Source organism: Cucurbita pepo, chromosome 2 (genome assembly GCF_057944985.1).
Source record: "Cucurbita pepo subsp. pepo isolate OVF chromosome 2, ASM5794498v1, whole genome shotgun sequence".
NCBI lineage: Eukaryota > Viridiplantae > Streptophyta > Magnoliopsida > Cucurbitales > Cucurbitaceae > Cucurbita > Cucurbita pepo.
This window is the reverse complement of record NC_141799.1, coordinates 12,513,673-12,528,824: the sequence shown is the minus strand read 5'-3', so window position 1 is coordinate 12,528,824 and position 15,152 is coordinate 12,513,673. Positions and strand designations below refer to the sequence as shown.

Genomic DNA, 15,152 nt, shown 5'->3' with positions numbered 1-15,152 from the left:
CACTTCATTGTCAAGAACGAAATATTCATGCAAAAATGTAATCGAACATTGTTTTCCTGAATTTCAGCTCCCTGTAGTACATGAACACATTTAGAAATAAGTCTTTGATTGGTTCTTTCTGTTTCCATTTTGACAACCTAACATAAAACTATTTTCTTGCTACCGCTGGAATCTGAAATGAACACGGCCGGCAAACTCATTGAGCCCCTTGGTTTGATATCCTCATCCTTTGGAATCAGTGGCCTGCCTATCCCAATGTTTTCGTTCGTTCGTTCTCTTTTATCGTTGGAAGGAGGGGAAGGATATCTGAACTTTACATAAAAACTTCTGACTCATACTAATATGCTCCGACATTAACATAATCCCGCTGCACGTTACTAAAACTAAGAGTAGAACAAAGGTTGAGTTACTTCTTTGCAAAAGAGATGGCCATGGGATGTTGGGGATCAATTTTAAAGCCTTGAAGAGCCTGCATCGCCATAGAGGATTGAACATCATCTTCAAACTCAACAAAAGCAATACCCGGCTTTGCTTCGATCATTCGGACTTCCCTGAATCCAGGATATTGTTGGAAGAGGACTTGCAACATCATACTCGAAGTTTCATGAGGCAAATTCTCAATAAATAGTATGTTGTTTGGAGTAGCTTCTGGAGCGCTTGGATTTGCATGACGGAATGTGGCCTGCACACAATGAAGACGCGTTCTTAGCACAAGTAATTGCGAAAAAAAGTTGAATAACATTGCCTGATCTAAGGGGCACTAACATGAAATCTAATTGAAATAGACACCAATGTCTTTAAAAACTGATGAGAAGAAAAAACAACTAACCCGAGAACCACGCCATCCAAAAAGACTCATACAATTAATGCTCAGGACCACTTATAGAGTAGCAATTAATACAATACAGCTCATATGAAGAAGAAAAAGATCCATTTGACATCACAAAAACGAAAGCAAAAAAGAAAAAAAAAAAAAAAAAAAAAAAAAGAAGAGTGAAGAAACTTACATTTGAACCTCCATTCTCAGCGGTTGCTCCATTGGGCATCGCAGACTGGTGTGTTTCGTCAGTACGTCGCTTTCTCTCAGCTGGATATGCAAATTAAAAGATAATAAGGAACACAGTTTAGAAACCTTGCAACTTCTTAAAAGTAATGCAATTGGAAAATGAGAGGTTATTTCCAACCAGTTCCCGGAAACAATGTTTCATAGTTTAATTATAACTGTCCCCCCACCAACTTCAAGATTATGTCCACCAACGAAGTTCAAAAGAAATTTAGAAAGAGTAGTTGGTGTTACAATCACCTTTTTCCTCTTGCTTCTTCTTCTTCTCCCTTGGCACAAAGCTTCCATCAGCTTTAGCAACACAATCTGATTTGGTTTTGGCATATTGAATTCGCTGCACAAAAGAAAAATAGTCATTTCAAACTTTTGGGATAGGCAACAGAAAGTCATCTACATATCCAATATCGGAAAATTGTATGAATGGGCAACAAGACAATACACAAATTTTCACGATGAAACAAAAACTAACTGATTTTTTTAGAAGAAAAGATAGTAACAATACTTGTTTGTACCAAATAGAATTATGGATACGTCTGTGGTTATGTTAGAAAAACGAGAAAAAAAATCGCTTCGCATAGTTTACAATCAATATCAAGATTTAGTGTGTCAACAACATTTTAAACACTACATAAGTATGATGGCATACATTGACAGATGTCAATAGACAGGAGTTGCAAATGAAGATCTCAAAATGATCAAAGAAGGCATATAGCCAATATAATAAGCCTACATATTCAAAAAGATAAAAGACATAATTTTGGATATGCAAAGCAGCTAAACTGTCATAATGTTGAGTGTTGTTGGGTATAGATATTCACATGACGCTCTTCACACATAACACTCAGGATCACTTCAATTCCCTGACCAGCAAACTATCCACAGTTATCCAAAGAACTTCAAAGCGTACTGGAACAGACCATAGATGAAAGTCCACAAAAAGACTATGAAAAGCAAGTTCAAAAAATGTGATCAGCTAGAAACGAACCATAGGCTTATCATAGAATGGGAAGTTTTGCATCTGCCGCACAGCATTGCTAGCTGCAGTCACTTCACTAAATGCAACCCATGCTTGCCCTCGAAGCCTCGGGGTCTTCAAGGCAACAACGTCAAGGATTCTTCCATATTGAGAAAACAAAGCATAGAGGGATCTCTTCAATTCTGTCAAACAGGAGAAATTCAGTCTACCATCAAATCCCAACATTAAGAAGCCATAGGATTGAAAGCCACGCTTCACATGTGATGCAACATTGTCAAAAACTGAACACTAAGGTCATGTATAATTAACCATTTGGTTTTTAGTTTTTTATTTTTGAAAATTGAGCCTGTTTTCTCATCATTTCCTTATAATGGCTTTCATATTTCCAAATATACATGCCAAATTCCAAGATCAAAAACACGTTTTTAAAAAGAACCTTTCCTTGGTTACCAAATTTTAGCTTGAACTTCGAAAAACAAAGAAAACAATATGGAAGTAGTGTTCACCAGCTTAATTTTCAGAACCCAAAAACTAAAGCCCAAATTATTATATATATATATATATATATATATATATATATATATATATATATATATATATAAAGAGGGCTAATCAACCAAGACAGTAAACAAAATTCAAAATGCCATGGGAAATGGTAAAGCAAGCAGCCGTCGCATTATCCAAACTAAAATTTCAAGCCATCAGGTCCCTCACCCTAAAAACCAAATTCCAACTGTAATATCTACATTCTCGAGTAATCACTGTGTGGCAATCAGAAATATTTAAAACTGTAACAAAAACAAGCAAAACTTCGCCCAAAAACAGGCAAGACAGTAGCTGAATTTTGAGCTGAAAGCGAAATGAAAATAATAAAATGTCACGCAGATCAGTTCAACTCACTAAGCTATCTACTCATTGAACAGGAGAAAAAATCATTTACACAAGGGATAAGCAAAAAGCGAACAGAATTACCTTCTTTCTTGACCTTCTCATTGAGATTCTTAATGTATATGGTCTGGTTAGGTGGTATATCCCCCAATAACATGGTGGTTCGCGTTCACGTTCAGCGCCTTCGGCTTACAGAGAATCACGGAGCACCCAACACAAATCTGGTTCTTCGAATGTAGCAGGACGAAGGAGACTCGGCGGAAGCAGGATAGAGCCCTAGAATAGCAAAATTGCTAATGGGCCTCCAATATTCAACCCAGGCCCAAAAGAGTTGCTTCTCAATGGGTCATTCAACCTTTTTTTAGGATATTCCCTTTAAAAAATACTAATATTTAAAAATTTTACTTAGTATTTATATAACCTAATAATATTGGAAAGTAAAAAAAAAAAAAACGTAGATAGGGAACTACCATTGTGGAGAGTCGTGTTCATCTAACGTGGTATCAGAGTCATGCCCTAAACTTAGTCATGTCAATAGATTGGTAAATTCTCAAATGTCGAACAAAGGACTCCAAAAGAAAAGGAGTCGAGTCTCCTCGAAGACATAATAAAAAATGACTAAGACTCTAAAAAAAAAAAGAGTCGAGCCTCGATTAAGGGGAGGTGTTGGATGATGAAAGTCCCATATCGGCTAATTTAGGAAACGATAATGGTTTATAATCATTGAATACTATCTCCATTGTTATGAGGCTTCTTGGGGAAGCCTAAAGCACAGCCATGATAGCTTATGTTCAAAGTGAACAATGTACAATATCATACCACTGTGGAGAGGAGGTGTTCATATGACCTAATAATCTAAATCAGTCCAACCCAACTCAAATCATAAAAATTGGATTGGGTTAGATCTATTTTCTGGGGTTGGTTTGAATTTTTTTTAAAATCGAACCGAAAAATAAGGTCACAACCCTACCCAAAGATAGAGAGTAGGGTTGGGTCAGGTTGTGGTTCAAGTTATAGCTCTATTTTCAGGATGGTCGAGTAGAGTTGGGTCAGGTTGTGGTTCGAGTTATAACTCTATTTTCAAGATGGTCAGTTATAGGGTTGGGTCAGGTTGTAGTTTGAGTTATAGCTCTATTTTCAGGATGATCGAGTAGGGTTGAGTCAGGTTGTGGTTCGAGTTATAGCTCTATTTTCAAGATGGTCAGTTAATAGGGTTGGGTCAGGTTGTGGTTCGAGTTATAGCTCTATTTTCAGGATGGTCGAGTAGGGTTGGGTCAGGTTGTGGTTCGAGTTATAGCTCTATTTTCAAGATGGTCAGTTAATATTTGAACTCCCGATCAAATCTTTATACAGATACCCTACTAATATCATCTTATAACTGATAGATCGAGTATAATAACTAGGCTAACGTTTTTTTCTATCAAATTAAATATATACGAGCGAATGTTGTCCACTACATAGGATTATCAAACCCACCAACCACACTAAGGATAAACAAATGTTGTTGCTTTTAGGGAGTTTACGTACCTATAGCAATTTGTTGCATTAGCGACAATAATGCCACACTAGTGGAGTATTCACATAAATAATTAAGGTGACATTAATATATTTATAATCAAGAGAGTTTAATTATTTATTATTAAATAAATTAAAGTTATTATGCCTTTTTATATGTATAATATATTTAATAAATAAATAAATCATTTGAATATTTTTATTATTTTACTCCATTATATAAATCCCAAAAAGTTTAGACGAAGCTTCCTCCATGCCCTTTTAGTCATTTATTTATTTATGATACAAAAATCGATATTAAGTAACTTCTTGAAAATCTGACGAAACACGATTATTTTATTATTTATTGTCAGGAGTGTAACTCTGTTAGTCACTCCCGTGCTACGACCTTATCCTTACCTAAAAGTCATTTCAAAAACAGGGTAGAGAAACTGATTATGGGGCTGTTAGATGAACACGACGACGACTCTCCACACTGGTATAACATTGTTTGGACTTCCCCAAAAGGCCTCATCCCAGTAGAGAATATCCAACACCTCCCCTCGAACAAAATACGTCTCCCCTTAATCGATGCTCGACTCCTTTTAGAGTCTTCGAACAAAGTACACCCTTTGTCCGACATTTGAGGATTCTATTGACATGGCTCTAATACCATGTTAGCTGAACACGACTCTCCACAATGGTATGATATTGTCAACTTTGAGCATAAGCTCTCATGACTTTGCTTTGGGCTTCCGAAAAAGGCCTCATCCCAATAGAGAATATCCAACACCTCCCCTCGAACAAAATACGTCTCCCCTTAATCGAGGCTCGACTCCTTTTAGAGTCTTCGAACAAAGTACACCCTTTGTCCGACATTTGAGAATTCTATTGACATGGCTCTAATACCATGTTAGCTGAACACGACTTTTCACAATGGTATGATATTGTCCACTTTTTAGCATAAGCTCTCATGGCTTTGCGGGCTTCCGAAAAAGTCTCATACTGATAGAGATTGTATTAATTGATTATAAACCCATGATCATTCCCTAAATTAGCCGATGTGAGATCTTCATCTAACACGGGTAACACTCTTAAATGTTTATATGTTTTTATATTTTATGACGTTTTCACATCGAGTGAATATATTTCTTATTAAATTTTTTGATTGTTGAACTATTTAGTTAAATTGCATGCTATTTCGGACCTACGTGGAATATCGAGTCAAATTCATAAACTATATATATATATATATATATATATATATATTTGGAACATCGTATATAAAACCATTTTATTTTATAAATTAACGTAGGAGTACTAAACCAGCGCAGGTTGCCGGAATTGAGACAGACAAATTTACATGGTTCACAACATATGCATCTGAAGTGCCAAAACAAGACCAGGGACCGACTCGCCGCACACCTTGCTCTGCCACACACTCTGGCAGTTAGTCGTCATCAGGGTATCAGCCTCCGCATACGGCGGAGATGACGACGGCGACTCCTCATCAGCGGCGGTGGCGAAACGCTTGACAGTAACAGAAGTGTTGAGATACTCCTTGACATGCGTTATAACCCCATCAGTAATGGTCCAAGCATGGACCCACGAAACGGCGCGTTTCGTGTCGTAGCCTTCAGCGAGGACGGTGGGCCCAAATGCGACGATGGAGATGGGCGCAAAGACGAAGGAAGAGGAGGAGACGCCGGTGAGGAGACGCATCAAGTATTGGTGCGACGGTGGACCATGGAACCACCACTCCAAGTCCGGCGCCAGAAGGCGGTGCACCGTCTCCACGTCTTTGGAACTCAACGCGTCGTAAAGTGCCGTCACTATCGCAACGCTGATCTCGTTCTGCTCCGATGGCGACTCTGAGTTTGCCAGTTTCGTGTTTCCGACGAGTGCTGCCGGAGGCCGGTTGAATTATGCTCGCCGGAAAAACGATAGTGTTGGGAGTGAATTAAAGTTGAAACTTTTTCGGCCTCGGGTGACCTTTTATAACGAGTTGGAGTGCATGTGTTCGAGAGAGGTTCTATGCTCTAAAGATTGAATCCAAAGCATTTATAGCCAAGAGTTTCGCTACACGACAAGGATATTTGTCAATTTGACAATAATAAAACAAAAATAGAATATATATATATGTATATATATATATTGTTTCCAAGTTCATGGTGTTTATTATTATTATTATTATATTTCAAATTTGGTGACTATATTCCTTTCTCTCGATTTTGCTACAGATACGTGTTTTTTGTCCATTTGAAACGGTTAAGAATGAGAAATAGAAATAGAATTATAATCAAAGGTGTGTATTCTCATTGATATTCATACACATAGAAACTAACAACTAATTCCAATTATAAACTAATTAGATATTGAGAATAAAATAAAATATATTACAAATTAAATTATAAAAGAAAGAATATTACGATATAATATTATATACTCCAAATAATATACGAGACACTTTAATTATTTTTTTAATGGTAAAATTATATTGTAATATTAAAATTTGAATTAGAGACTATGGTTATGGTCGACCATGATATTTTATGGTCGACCATGATATTTTATGGTAAAATTATCATCTTATCCCCATCTTTACTTCAACCAGAGTCGATAACTACCATAACCCCTATTAGAGACTATGGTTATGGTCGACCATGATATTTTAAATATAAATTTAAACCTATTAATTATTAGTATAAAATAATTGTCCTTAACACCGGTAAGCAAGCAAGAAAAAAAAACTTTTTTTTTTATCATAATAAATTTACGCTAAATTAATATAAAAAAATCCCTAAACTTTGTACTTAGTCTAAAAAATACTTCCAACATTTCAAAATTTTCAATAATAACTTAAACTTTACAAAAAAAAAAAAAAAAAAAAAAAAAAAAAAAAAAAATCTCAAAAAATACTCATTTTAAAAATATTCTTGAACTTTTAATGGAGTTTCAAAAATACCCTTAAAATTTAAAAAGTTTCTTTAATATTTTTAAATAATTTTATTTTTTTAAAATAGGATTATATTTAAAAAAATGTACAAGAAAATTTTAAAAAAAAATTGTTAACATACAATACCTAATAAATTATCTCTTTTATAAATTTATGAATTACGGGTAATAGTATATATATATATATAAAAAAAAATTAAATGTGTTTTTAAAATTTTTAAAAATGTTTAAAAGGATATTTCAGGAGTATTTTTAAAAAAATATAAATGAAATTGATATTTTAGAAGGGTATTTTTTCTAATAATTTGTATTTTTAGTATAATTTCAAATATTGAAGTTAAAAAGTATTTTTATTAATTTAGTATAATTTAAATAATTATTGGTCGATAAAGTTGGTGTTTGAAAAAGTAAATGGTCGGCCGACAGGCTGACGTTGCCCTTTGGAACAGATGAATGGACGGTTTATTAGGGGGTCGGGTCTCTTTTCTGTTTTATTTGGCTTTTTTTTCCTTTTCCTATTGAAAATTATTTTAAATAATTAATTTACTTTTATAACTATTTCACTTTTAACTTTTTTTTTTTTTTTTTTTTTGTTTAAATAGTTAAAAGATATTTGGTAAATTCCAATTTTAAACATAAAAAATAATAATAGATCAAAGTATTTGATAAATCCAAATAGAATTATTGTGGTTTACCTGAAATTACCAAAATAGACACATGATTTTATTTATGTATTTTTTTATGTTCATTATTGAATTAAAAATTAATTAAAAAAATATTTTTTAAAAATTTATTCCATTTTTAGTAAACGAAATTATTTAGGCTTTTAGAATTTAATTTATAAATCATATTTTGTTATTTCAATTTATGTACGGACAAAATGATTTATATTATTTAGTCTCAAAACCGTCAAAATTATAAAATTAGTCTATAAATGTTAATAAATTTATAAAATTACTCGACACAAAATCGAAATTTTATGATTTTATTAGACATAAAATTAGATTATAAAGTTTATAAAATAAATAAATACGAAACTTTGACAAAAAAAATTATAATTTAACTAAAAAAAAAAAAACATCACTAATTTGTTTTATATGGGTTAGTGTAGTAAATTTTAATTAAAGCACGTAAATATGTATTAATTCGTGCATGCCAACTTTTGCAATAATGCATTTTTTTAAATATATTTTTGTCATCTTTTATTTGATTCTACTATACATGCCACTATTTTTGCTCCACGTCACCCAAAAAAAAAAAAAAAATATATATATATATATATATATTAATTTTTTGAATCCAAGATTTTACTCGAGCTTCGAAAGATAAAGATACATGAACAATTAGTCGATCCCATCAAAATTTTTATTGTGATTAACCAACAAACAAACAGCTACAATAGTCACTACATAGTACGTGTGACAGTTTTCTTATACGGTCGTGGTTTTACATTAGCATCTCTTAAGAATGTTTCACACTAGCATCTTTTAAGAATGACGTGGATCTCAATGACATTAAAATTATTATTTATTTAAAAAATCTTTATTGCGATTAACCGACAAACAAGCAGCTACAATAGTCACTACACAGTACGTACGTGTGACAGTTTTCTTGTACGGTCGTGGTTTCACATTAGCATCTTTTAAGAATGACGTGGATTTCAATGACATTAAAATTATTATTTATTTAAAAAATCTTTATTGCGATTAACAAACAAACAAGCAGCTACAATCGTCACTACATAGTACGTACGTGTGACAGTTTTCTTGTATGGTCGTGGTTTCACGTTAGCATCTTTTAAGAATGTTTCACATTAGCATCTTTTAAGAATGACGTGGATTTCAATGACATTAAAATTATTATTTATTTAAAAAATAAATTTTTAAGTAAAATAAATATTTCTAATATAAACCCAAAGAATAGGTAAATTTAAAGAATTTGAAAAATAAATGAAAATAATAATTTAACTCAAATTAAACTACTACTCAACCCATCATTGGGCCGTTACATTTTGGGCCACATGGTCCAACAAAAGGCCCAATTTCATTGGGGTGCGGTCTTCCACAAATGGAAAAGTACCATTATACCCCTGAAACATGGAAAAATGACATCTTATACCCCTGCCGCCGCTTGGCGTATAAGCGATAGTTGCAAAACCCAAAACCTCGCGTTCAAGTTCGTCCCCATCTCCGACTGGCGGAAAATGTTGCGATCAATTCTCAGAGCAGCAGCCGCCGCAGCCTCTAGACACCAGCCGTACAATCGGAATCCCTCTCCGATCCTATCTTTTACTTCAAATTACTCAGCTAAGACAACCAAATCCGCCGTTAAGAAGGCGCCCAAGAAGGGCAAGTCCAAGGGCGACGGCAAAGCCGCCGATGATCCCTCCGCCTCCGCTGCTGCTTCCGACGACTTAGATGCGGCGCTTTTTGATGATAAATCTCGAGCCCGACGTCTTGCTGCCGAGGAAAATGATCACTCACTCGACGTTGGCCCAAATGGCCGCCCTCTCTTTACCTCCGCATCTTCACTCTCACAGCTCACTCGCAAGGATGCAGGCACTTATTTCAAATTCAAGTACGTATGTTTTCTACATTGTTTATGAGTGAATGTTTATTGGAATATTTATTCGTTTCTTTACGAAATGGAAGTATGGAAGGACTAAATGAGGCACTGCCTGAGGGTTTGCCTTTGGGAATGGTCAAGGAGTTCGAGGATTCTATGCGAAGTGCTCTGCTTGTGCGGCAAAATTTTTTGGATCTTCGCGACAATTTCAGGCGTGTGGTTGATCCTTCATTGTTGTCGCCGGCTGGTATTGCTTTTCTTCTACTATCTTTTCTTTCGCGGTGGGGTCGAACAAATGTATTCATGTTTTTTCTTGCTGCTATTTCAATTCAAACATTCAGGTTCAAATATTAGAAAACAGATCGTATTGGATGGTCCGGTCAATAGTGGAAAGAGCATTGCACTCGCCATGCTTGTTCACTGGGCTCGCGATGAAGGTTGGCTAGTTTTTTATGTTCCTAGTGGGCGTCGGTGGACTCATGGAGGATTCTTCTATAAAAACGCTGAAACAGGACTTTGGGATACACCCGTTCAGGCCGAAGATGTTCTGAGAGTGAGGACCTTTTCCTGCTAATTAAGAGTTAGAAGTATGGTGTGCGTGTGTGTTTTTCAGGATTTCTAGTGCATTTGTCATGAATATGCAGGTCTCGAACATTGTATGTGCATCGAATGCCAGTTTAAGGGGTTGTTTTCTAATTCTATTGATAAATGTTAATTCTTACACACCCCATTGAGAATCTTGACAAGGGAAATGATGTTCACGATCATGATTCTTTATTTGACTGGGAAATGTTTCATGCATAGTGTTTACTATTTTGTGATTAGCTTTCTGGAGATCAAGTGAGGACTGTGGATAATATGTAAAGCTGAAACAGTTGACATATTTACTTTTCATTGGCGGACTGGTTTTGACCAGGATTTTCTGAAATACAATGAGACCCGCTTAAGACAACTGCCATGTCAATTATCTGATCCTATACCATTGGGAGAGGGTGTTGGTGTCAGGATGAAGAAAGGCGCTGATTCCATGATGATGCCTGAGGGTTCAACTTTATATGACTTAATTGATACTGGAATCAAGCACACTCATGCAGCTGTTGGGGTGGTAGTTCGTTTAAGAAAAGAATTATCGCTTGTGAAAGATATTCCTGTGCTTTTTGCTATTGATCAAGTGAGACACAAAACTACATCTTCCATTTCTTTGATTTCTAAGATCAAGTTCCATTTCTTTGATTGCTTATTCGTGGCTGTTTCTTTTTGTTCAGTATAACAACTGGTTTACATTCAGTGAATTTGAAGAACCAGTGACCGTTCGTTCTACTCGACCAATACACGCTAGAGAACTCGCAATGGTTAGTACGAACTACTTGCTTGGATTGATTTTTCTTTTCTGTTTCTACTCGCTAACATTCATTGCAATACATTGGATGTTCCTGGAATATCTTGTTCAGTTTGTATGTGTTTGTGTTTTTTCTTGGTTCAACATCTTTTTACTTCCACCAAAATTACCTTGTGTGTTTAAGCATCGCATTGGAACTGGTCCCTATCTCCTGTCTTGAAACAAGGGAGAGTATACATTAAATGTGAAATGTTCTTTTTTTTTTTTTTTTTTTTTTTTTAATGGAAAACAAACATCTTTTCATGGAAATCTTAGGTAGACTGCATTTTCAGCGTTCAGCATATACTCCTTGCTCATGGAACTTCAGACTTTTAAATTTTGATTATCGGGTCCATGGCCTTCTAGTTTAGTTGGAATTAAACATTTTTCCCTGTTACCTACAGTTAAATTAGCTAGCCTTTATACTTCCATCATTTCAGTAGCCTTTTTATAGTTTTGATTCCATTGCCTAAAAAAATGTAACTTTTGTGGTAAAACTCATTTCCCTCATTTATTTTTCTGGTTCAATGTTCGGGGACTTAAAAACAACAAATGGAATGATTTGATCCAAAAATGATTTGATCCAAAAAAGAACGATTAAATTAACAATTTTTCTGAATTCAAATGAAGAAATATAATAGTTGGGCTTAGGATTTATTCTTCTCTCTTGTTTGTTAGATAGCTTTCTTTGGGAGTATTTATTTGTTATGACGGCACATTTGGTTTCAGCCTTGTTTTTTTCTTCCATATTTTTCTCTTTTTTATCCCTTTCTTTTTCCTATATATCATTTAGATTAGTTTTTGAAACCTACCATTCAATTTGATGTGAAATCTAATAGGTCTTAGATTGCTAAAAAGGGTTCAAGGCAGTTGGGAGTATTTAGAATCATGGAGTAAAATGAGTTGACCTAGTGACGAACAAGGGTTGATGTAAGTGATTAAATATTTAGAGGGAATAGTTTCAAACTACGGTGACCATTGAGCTAATATTTATTATCCTATGAGTTTCCTAAGCTTTCCTTTTATTTGTTCTCAATAAATTCATGTCTTCATAGATGGGCAGTTCACTTGTGAGACTAGTCAAGGTACAAGATGACTCGAACACTCATGGATTTATATATAAAAAAGATTATTCTGAATCCGGGAGTAAAGATAGAATGTTGATGACTCATTTAGTGAATAGTATGTTATTGGCTGGGCACAACTCACCCTAGCTACAAATGAAAAAGTGAAGCTTATTCATAAAAGAAAAAATGAAAAAGAAAGCCAAAGAAGAAGGTACCTTTACAATGCCAATAGTTCAGAATTTTGGATTGAGATGGTTGGAGGTCCAAAATTTTAGGTTAGACAAGTTTTAACACAAGTGTTGTTTCTAAGTCATTGAAAATTAAAAATTATATCTAAACTCTTGTAACTAAAAAGTCTCTTTTTAACTTTTAATTTTGTATTTAATAGATATCTAATCCTTGAGATATTTATTAGTTTCAAAGAACTTGTTAGACTCAAAATTAATAGTTCAAGTACCTATAAATGCTTTTTAAAGTTCGGGCACCTATTAGACATAACATTGAAACTTTAGGAGCCTTTTAGATACAATGTTGAATGTTGAAGCTTTTACCTTGTATAATGATTTTGAAATGATTCTTAAATTCTTATCTGCCTTGGTTTTTTTGTTTCTCAATCAATGATAAGAATTACAATTTTTTTCACAGGTAAAAGCTTTTAGGTCTATGATGCATGACGACATGATGGTTGGTGCTTTCTCTCATTCAACTGCTGTTGGAAAGTTGCGTCAAGACTTGCCAGATGTTCCTTTAGGTGCACGTGTTAATTTCCCTCGCTACAATCTTGATGAAGCAGCTTCTGTTTTTCACTATTACCTCAGGTATGCTTATTTTGTTGTTATTTTGAGAAGACACTGATTTCATTGAAAAAAGAAAATTAAGAATGTTACATGAAGAGAAAAAGGAATCCCTTACAAAAGCTTTGATTAGTTAAGGATTTAGAATAAGCCCCTCTTTGGCTATTAGAGGAGATGGAGCATTTAGAAACGAAAAGCTCCTCTCATCGAATCTTATAGAGGCGATAGTAAGTTGCAGAAAGAGTTAGCTGTTGGATGGCATTGCCAACTCCCATCTCTTGATTTATATCGTAAATAAAAATTTCTTTTGAAGTTCTGTAATTTTATAAGATATAAATGCAGTACTTGACTTAACAATACCTGATGAACTAGGCTTGTTTATTAGGGGGACCACAACCTACTTAGGAGAGTCCTGTAGACTCGTTCAGTTGAAAGCAACCTATTACAGGTTAAAACCGTCCAAAATTTCTCTAGTACACTTCCTTGTAAGAGAACAATGGAAGAAACAAGTGATCATGTTTTGTATCGGTATGCTGGTGGGTAGGACATCCTTTCGGCATCATATGTCTATTAATTTTCTTCTAGAGATAAAACCAGCCTCCAGAAAATCTAAGTATAACTAATTTTTCTTCAGAAACTTGTGTCGCAAATTCAGAAGTCATAATACTAATTTGTTGCAGTGGTCGGGATAACAGCTTATAATATTAGAAACAAAATTACTTCAGTGAAAAACTGAAGTATACAAGGGAGTGAAGTCAAGGGAAGTATATGATCCTTTACTACAATATGTGGTGCTTTGCGAATAGTTTGAAAAGGAAGAGTATGAAATGCTCCTAGAAGAAAGAAAAGCTACTGTCTTAAAACTATCAAGAGTTCTATCAATCCTTTGGAGATTCTGTTGTTTCAGATGAGAGTTTCATTGGCCAATTGAATAGGTAGGTAGGTACTTTCCATGACAGGACCTCTTTTAACTGTAAAAGGTCATAGTAATTGACGTCTGGTTAAGTACAGTCTGATCTTTTATGTGAGTCTTTTCCTATGAACAAGATTCAGTACTTTTGAGGGGATTGTTTTTTTCTTTATTTCTTTTTATTGAAATTCTTGAACTGTAACATGAATGTCACTCATCGCAATGTAGTTTGCAATCTTCAGTTGCAAAGGTATACCTGCTTGGTCGTTTATATGAATGTTGCTGTGTGGGGTGCTTTGAGATTGTTACCCAAGTTTGTGATTCTATTCGTAAAACGAACTGTAGAATGCATTGCTCAGTTAGTTGTTGATCATTTTGCTTGACAGACAAAGACTGATACGCCGCGAAGCCTTCTCAGAAGATGCCTGGAAAAAGGTATACTATTTGTCAAATGGAAATGGAGCAGAAATGCGGTGGTTGGTACCATTGATGCGGTGACAATGACACCAATGGGGCTAAGTGTCCTCCTTGCCTGTTCACATCGACTGGACACGGTACCATCGCTTAGAACTCATGCATATTTCTTCACTTGGAATTAGATATCCCTAACCCTCACAAGATGTGCGACATATCATAGGGCATTCTGGCCTAAAATACCGAGTCGAGTGTTTGTATTTGTAAGTTTAGCGCACGCACATCGGAGAAGTGACCTTTTCTACGGCACAATTTTTATTGCCTACTTGGGCTACACTTATCATCTTGTGTGTTCTTTCATTAATATATATTCTAAATACATTCTTCAATAAGGTGTTATCTTTTAAGGAAGAACTTGAGATGCCCAATTTAGGCCGTTAGTTTTGCAGGCCACGTCCATACTCTTTAGTACTTATATATTGTATTTTACCGATGGCGTGAATGTATTAGACTATTCTATTTTGATCTCTAAACTTTCTAAATATTTATTTCATTTTTAAAATTTTTTGAAGTTTATTTTATTTTGGTTTAGAACTTATCGATTGTTTACTTTTATGTTATATGATAATGTGGGTACGTATTTGCATA

The 15,152-nt window shown here is 34.6% G+C and overlaps 2 protein-coding genes and 1 pseudogene across 2 annotated transcripts; 1 reads left to right on the top strand and 2 right to left on the bottom strand.

The window, feature by feature from the left end:
* Positions 1-38: 38 nt before the first annotated feature.
* LOC111789235 (U2 small nuclear ribonucleoprotein B'' 2) lies at positions 39-3,187 on the bottom strand. Its single transcript, XM_087121523.1, has 5 exons — positions 3,012-3,187; positions 2,049-2,221; positions 1,304-1,397; positions 1,008-1,087; positions 39-682 (listed from the first exon to the last, which is right to left on the bottom strand). The coding sequence occupies exons 1-5, from the start codon at positions 3,082-3,084 to the stop codon at positions 407-409; spliced, it is 696 nt and encodes a 231-aa protein (XP_086977649.1). The 5' UTR covers positions 3,085-3,187; the 3' UTR covers positions 39-406.
* Positions 3,188-5,703: 2,516 nt separating this feature from the next.
* Positions 5,704-6,440, bottom strand: LOC111788450 (senescence associated gene 20 pseudogene; annotated as a pseudogene).
* Positions 6,441-9,528: 3,088 nt separating this feature from the next.
* Positions 9,529-15,031, top strand: LOC111789228 (mitochondrial 28S ribosomal protein S29-like protein). The gene is made up of 7 exons (XM_023669927.2): positions 9,529-9,953; positions 10,028-10,188; positions 10,283-10,494; positions 10,858-11,112; positions 11,207-11,293; positions 13,032-13,204; positions 14,477-15,031. Exons 1-7 carry the CDS (start codon positions 9,580-9,582, stop codon positions 14,586-14,588), a joined length of 1,374 nt encoding a protein of 457 aa, XP_023525695.2. The 5' UTR covers positions 9,529-9,579; the 3' UTR covers positions 14,589-15,031.
* Positions 15,032-15,152: the final 121 nt, after the last annotated feature.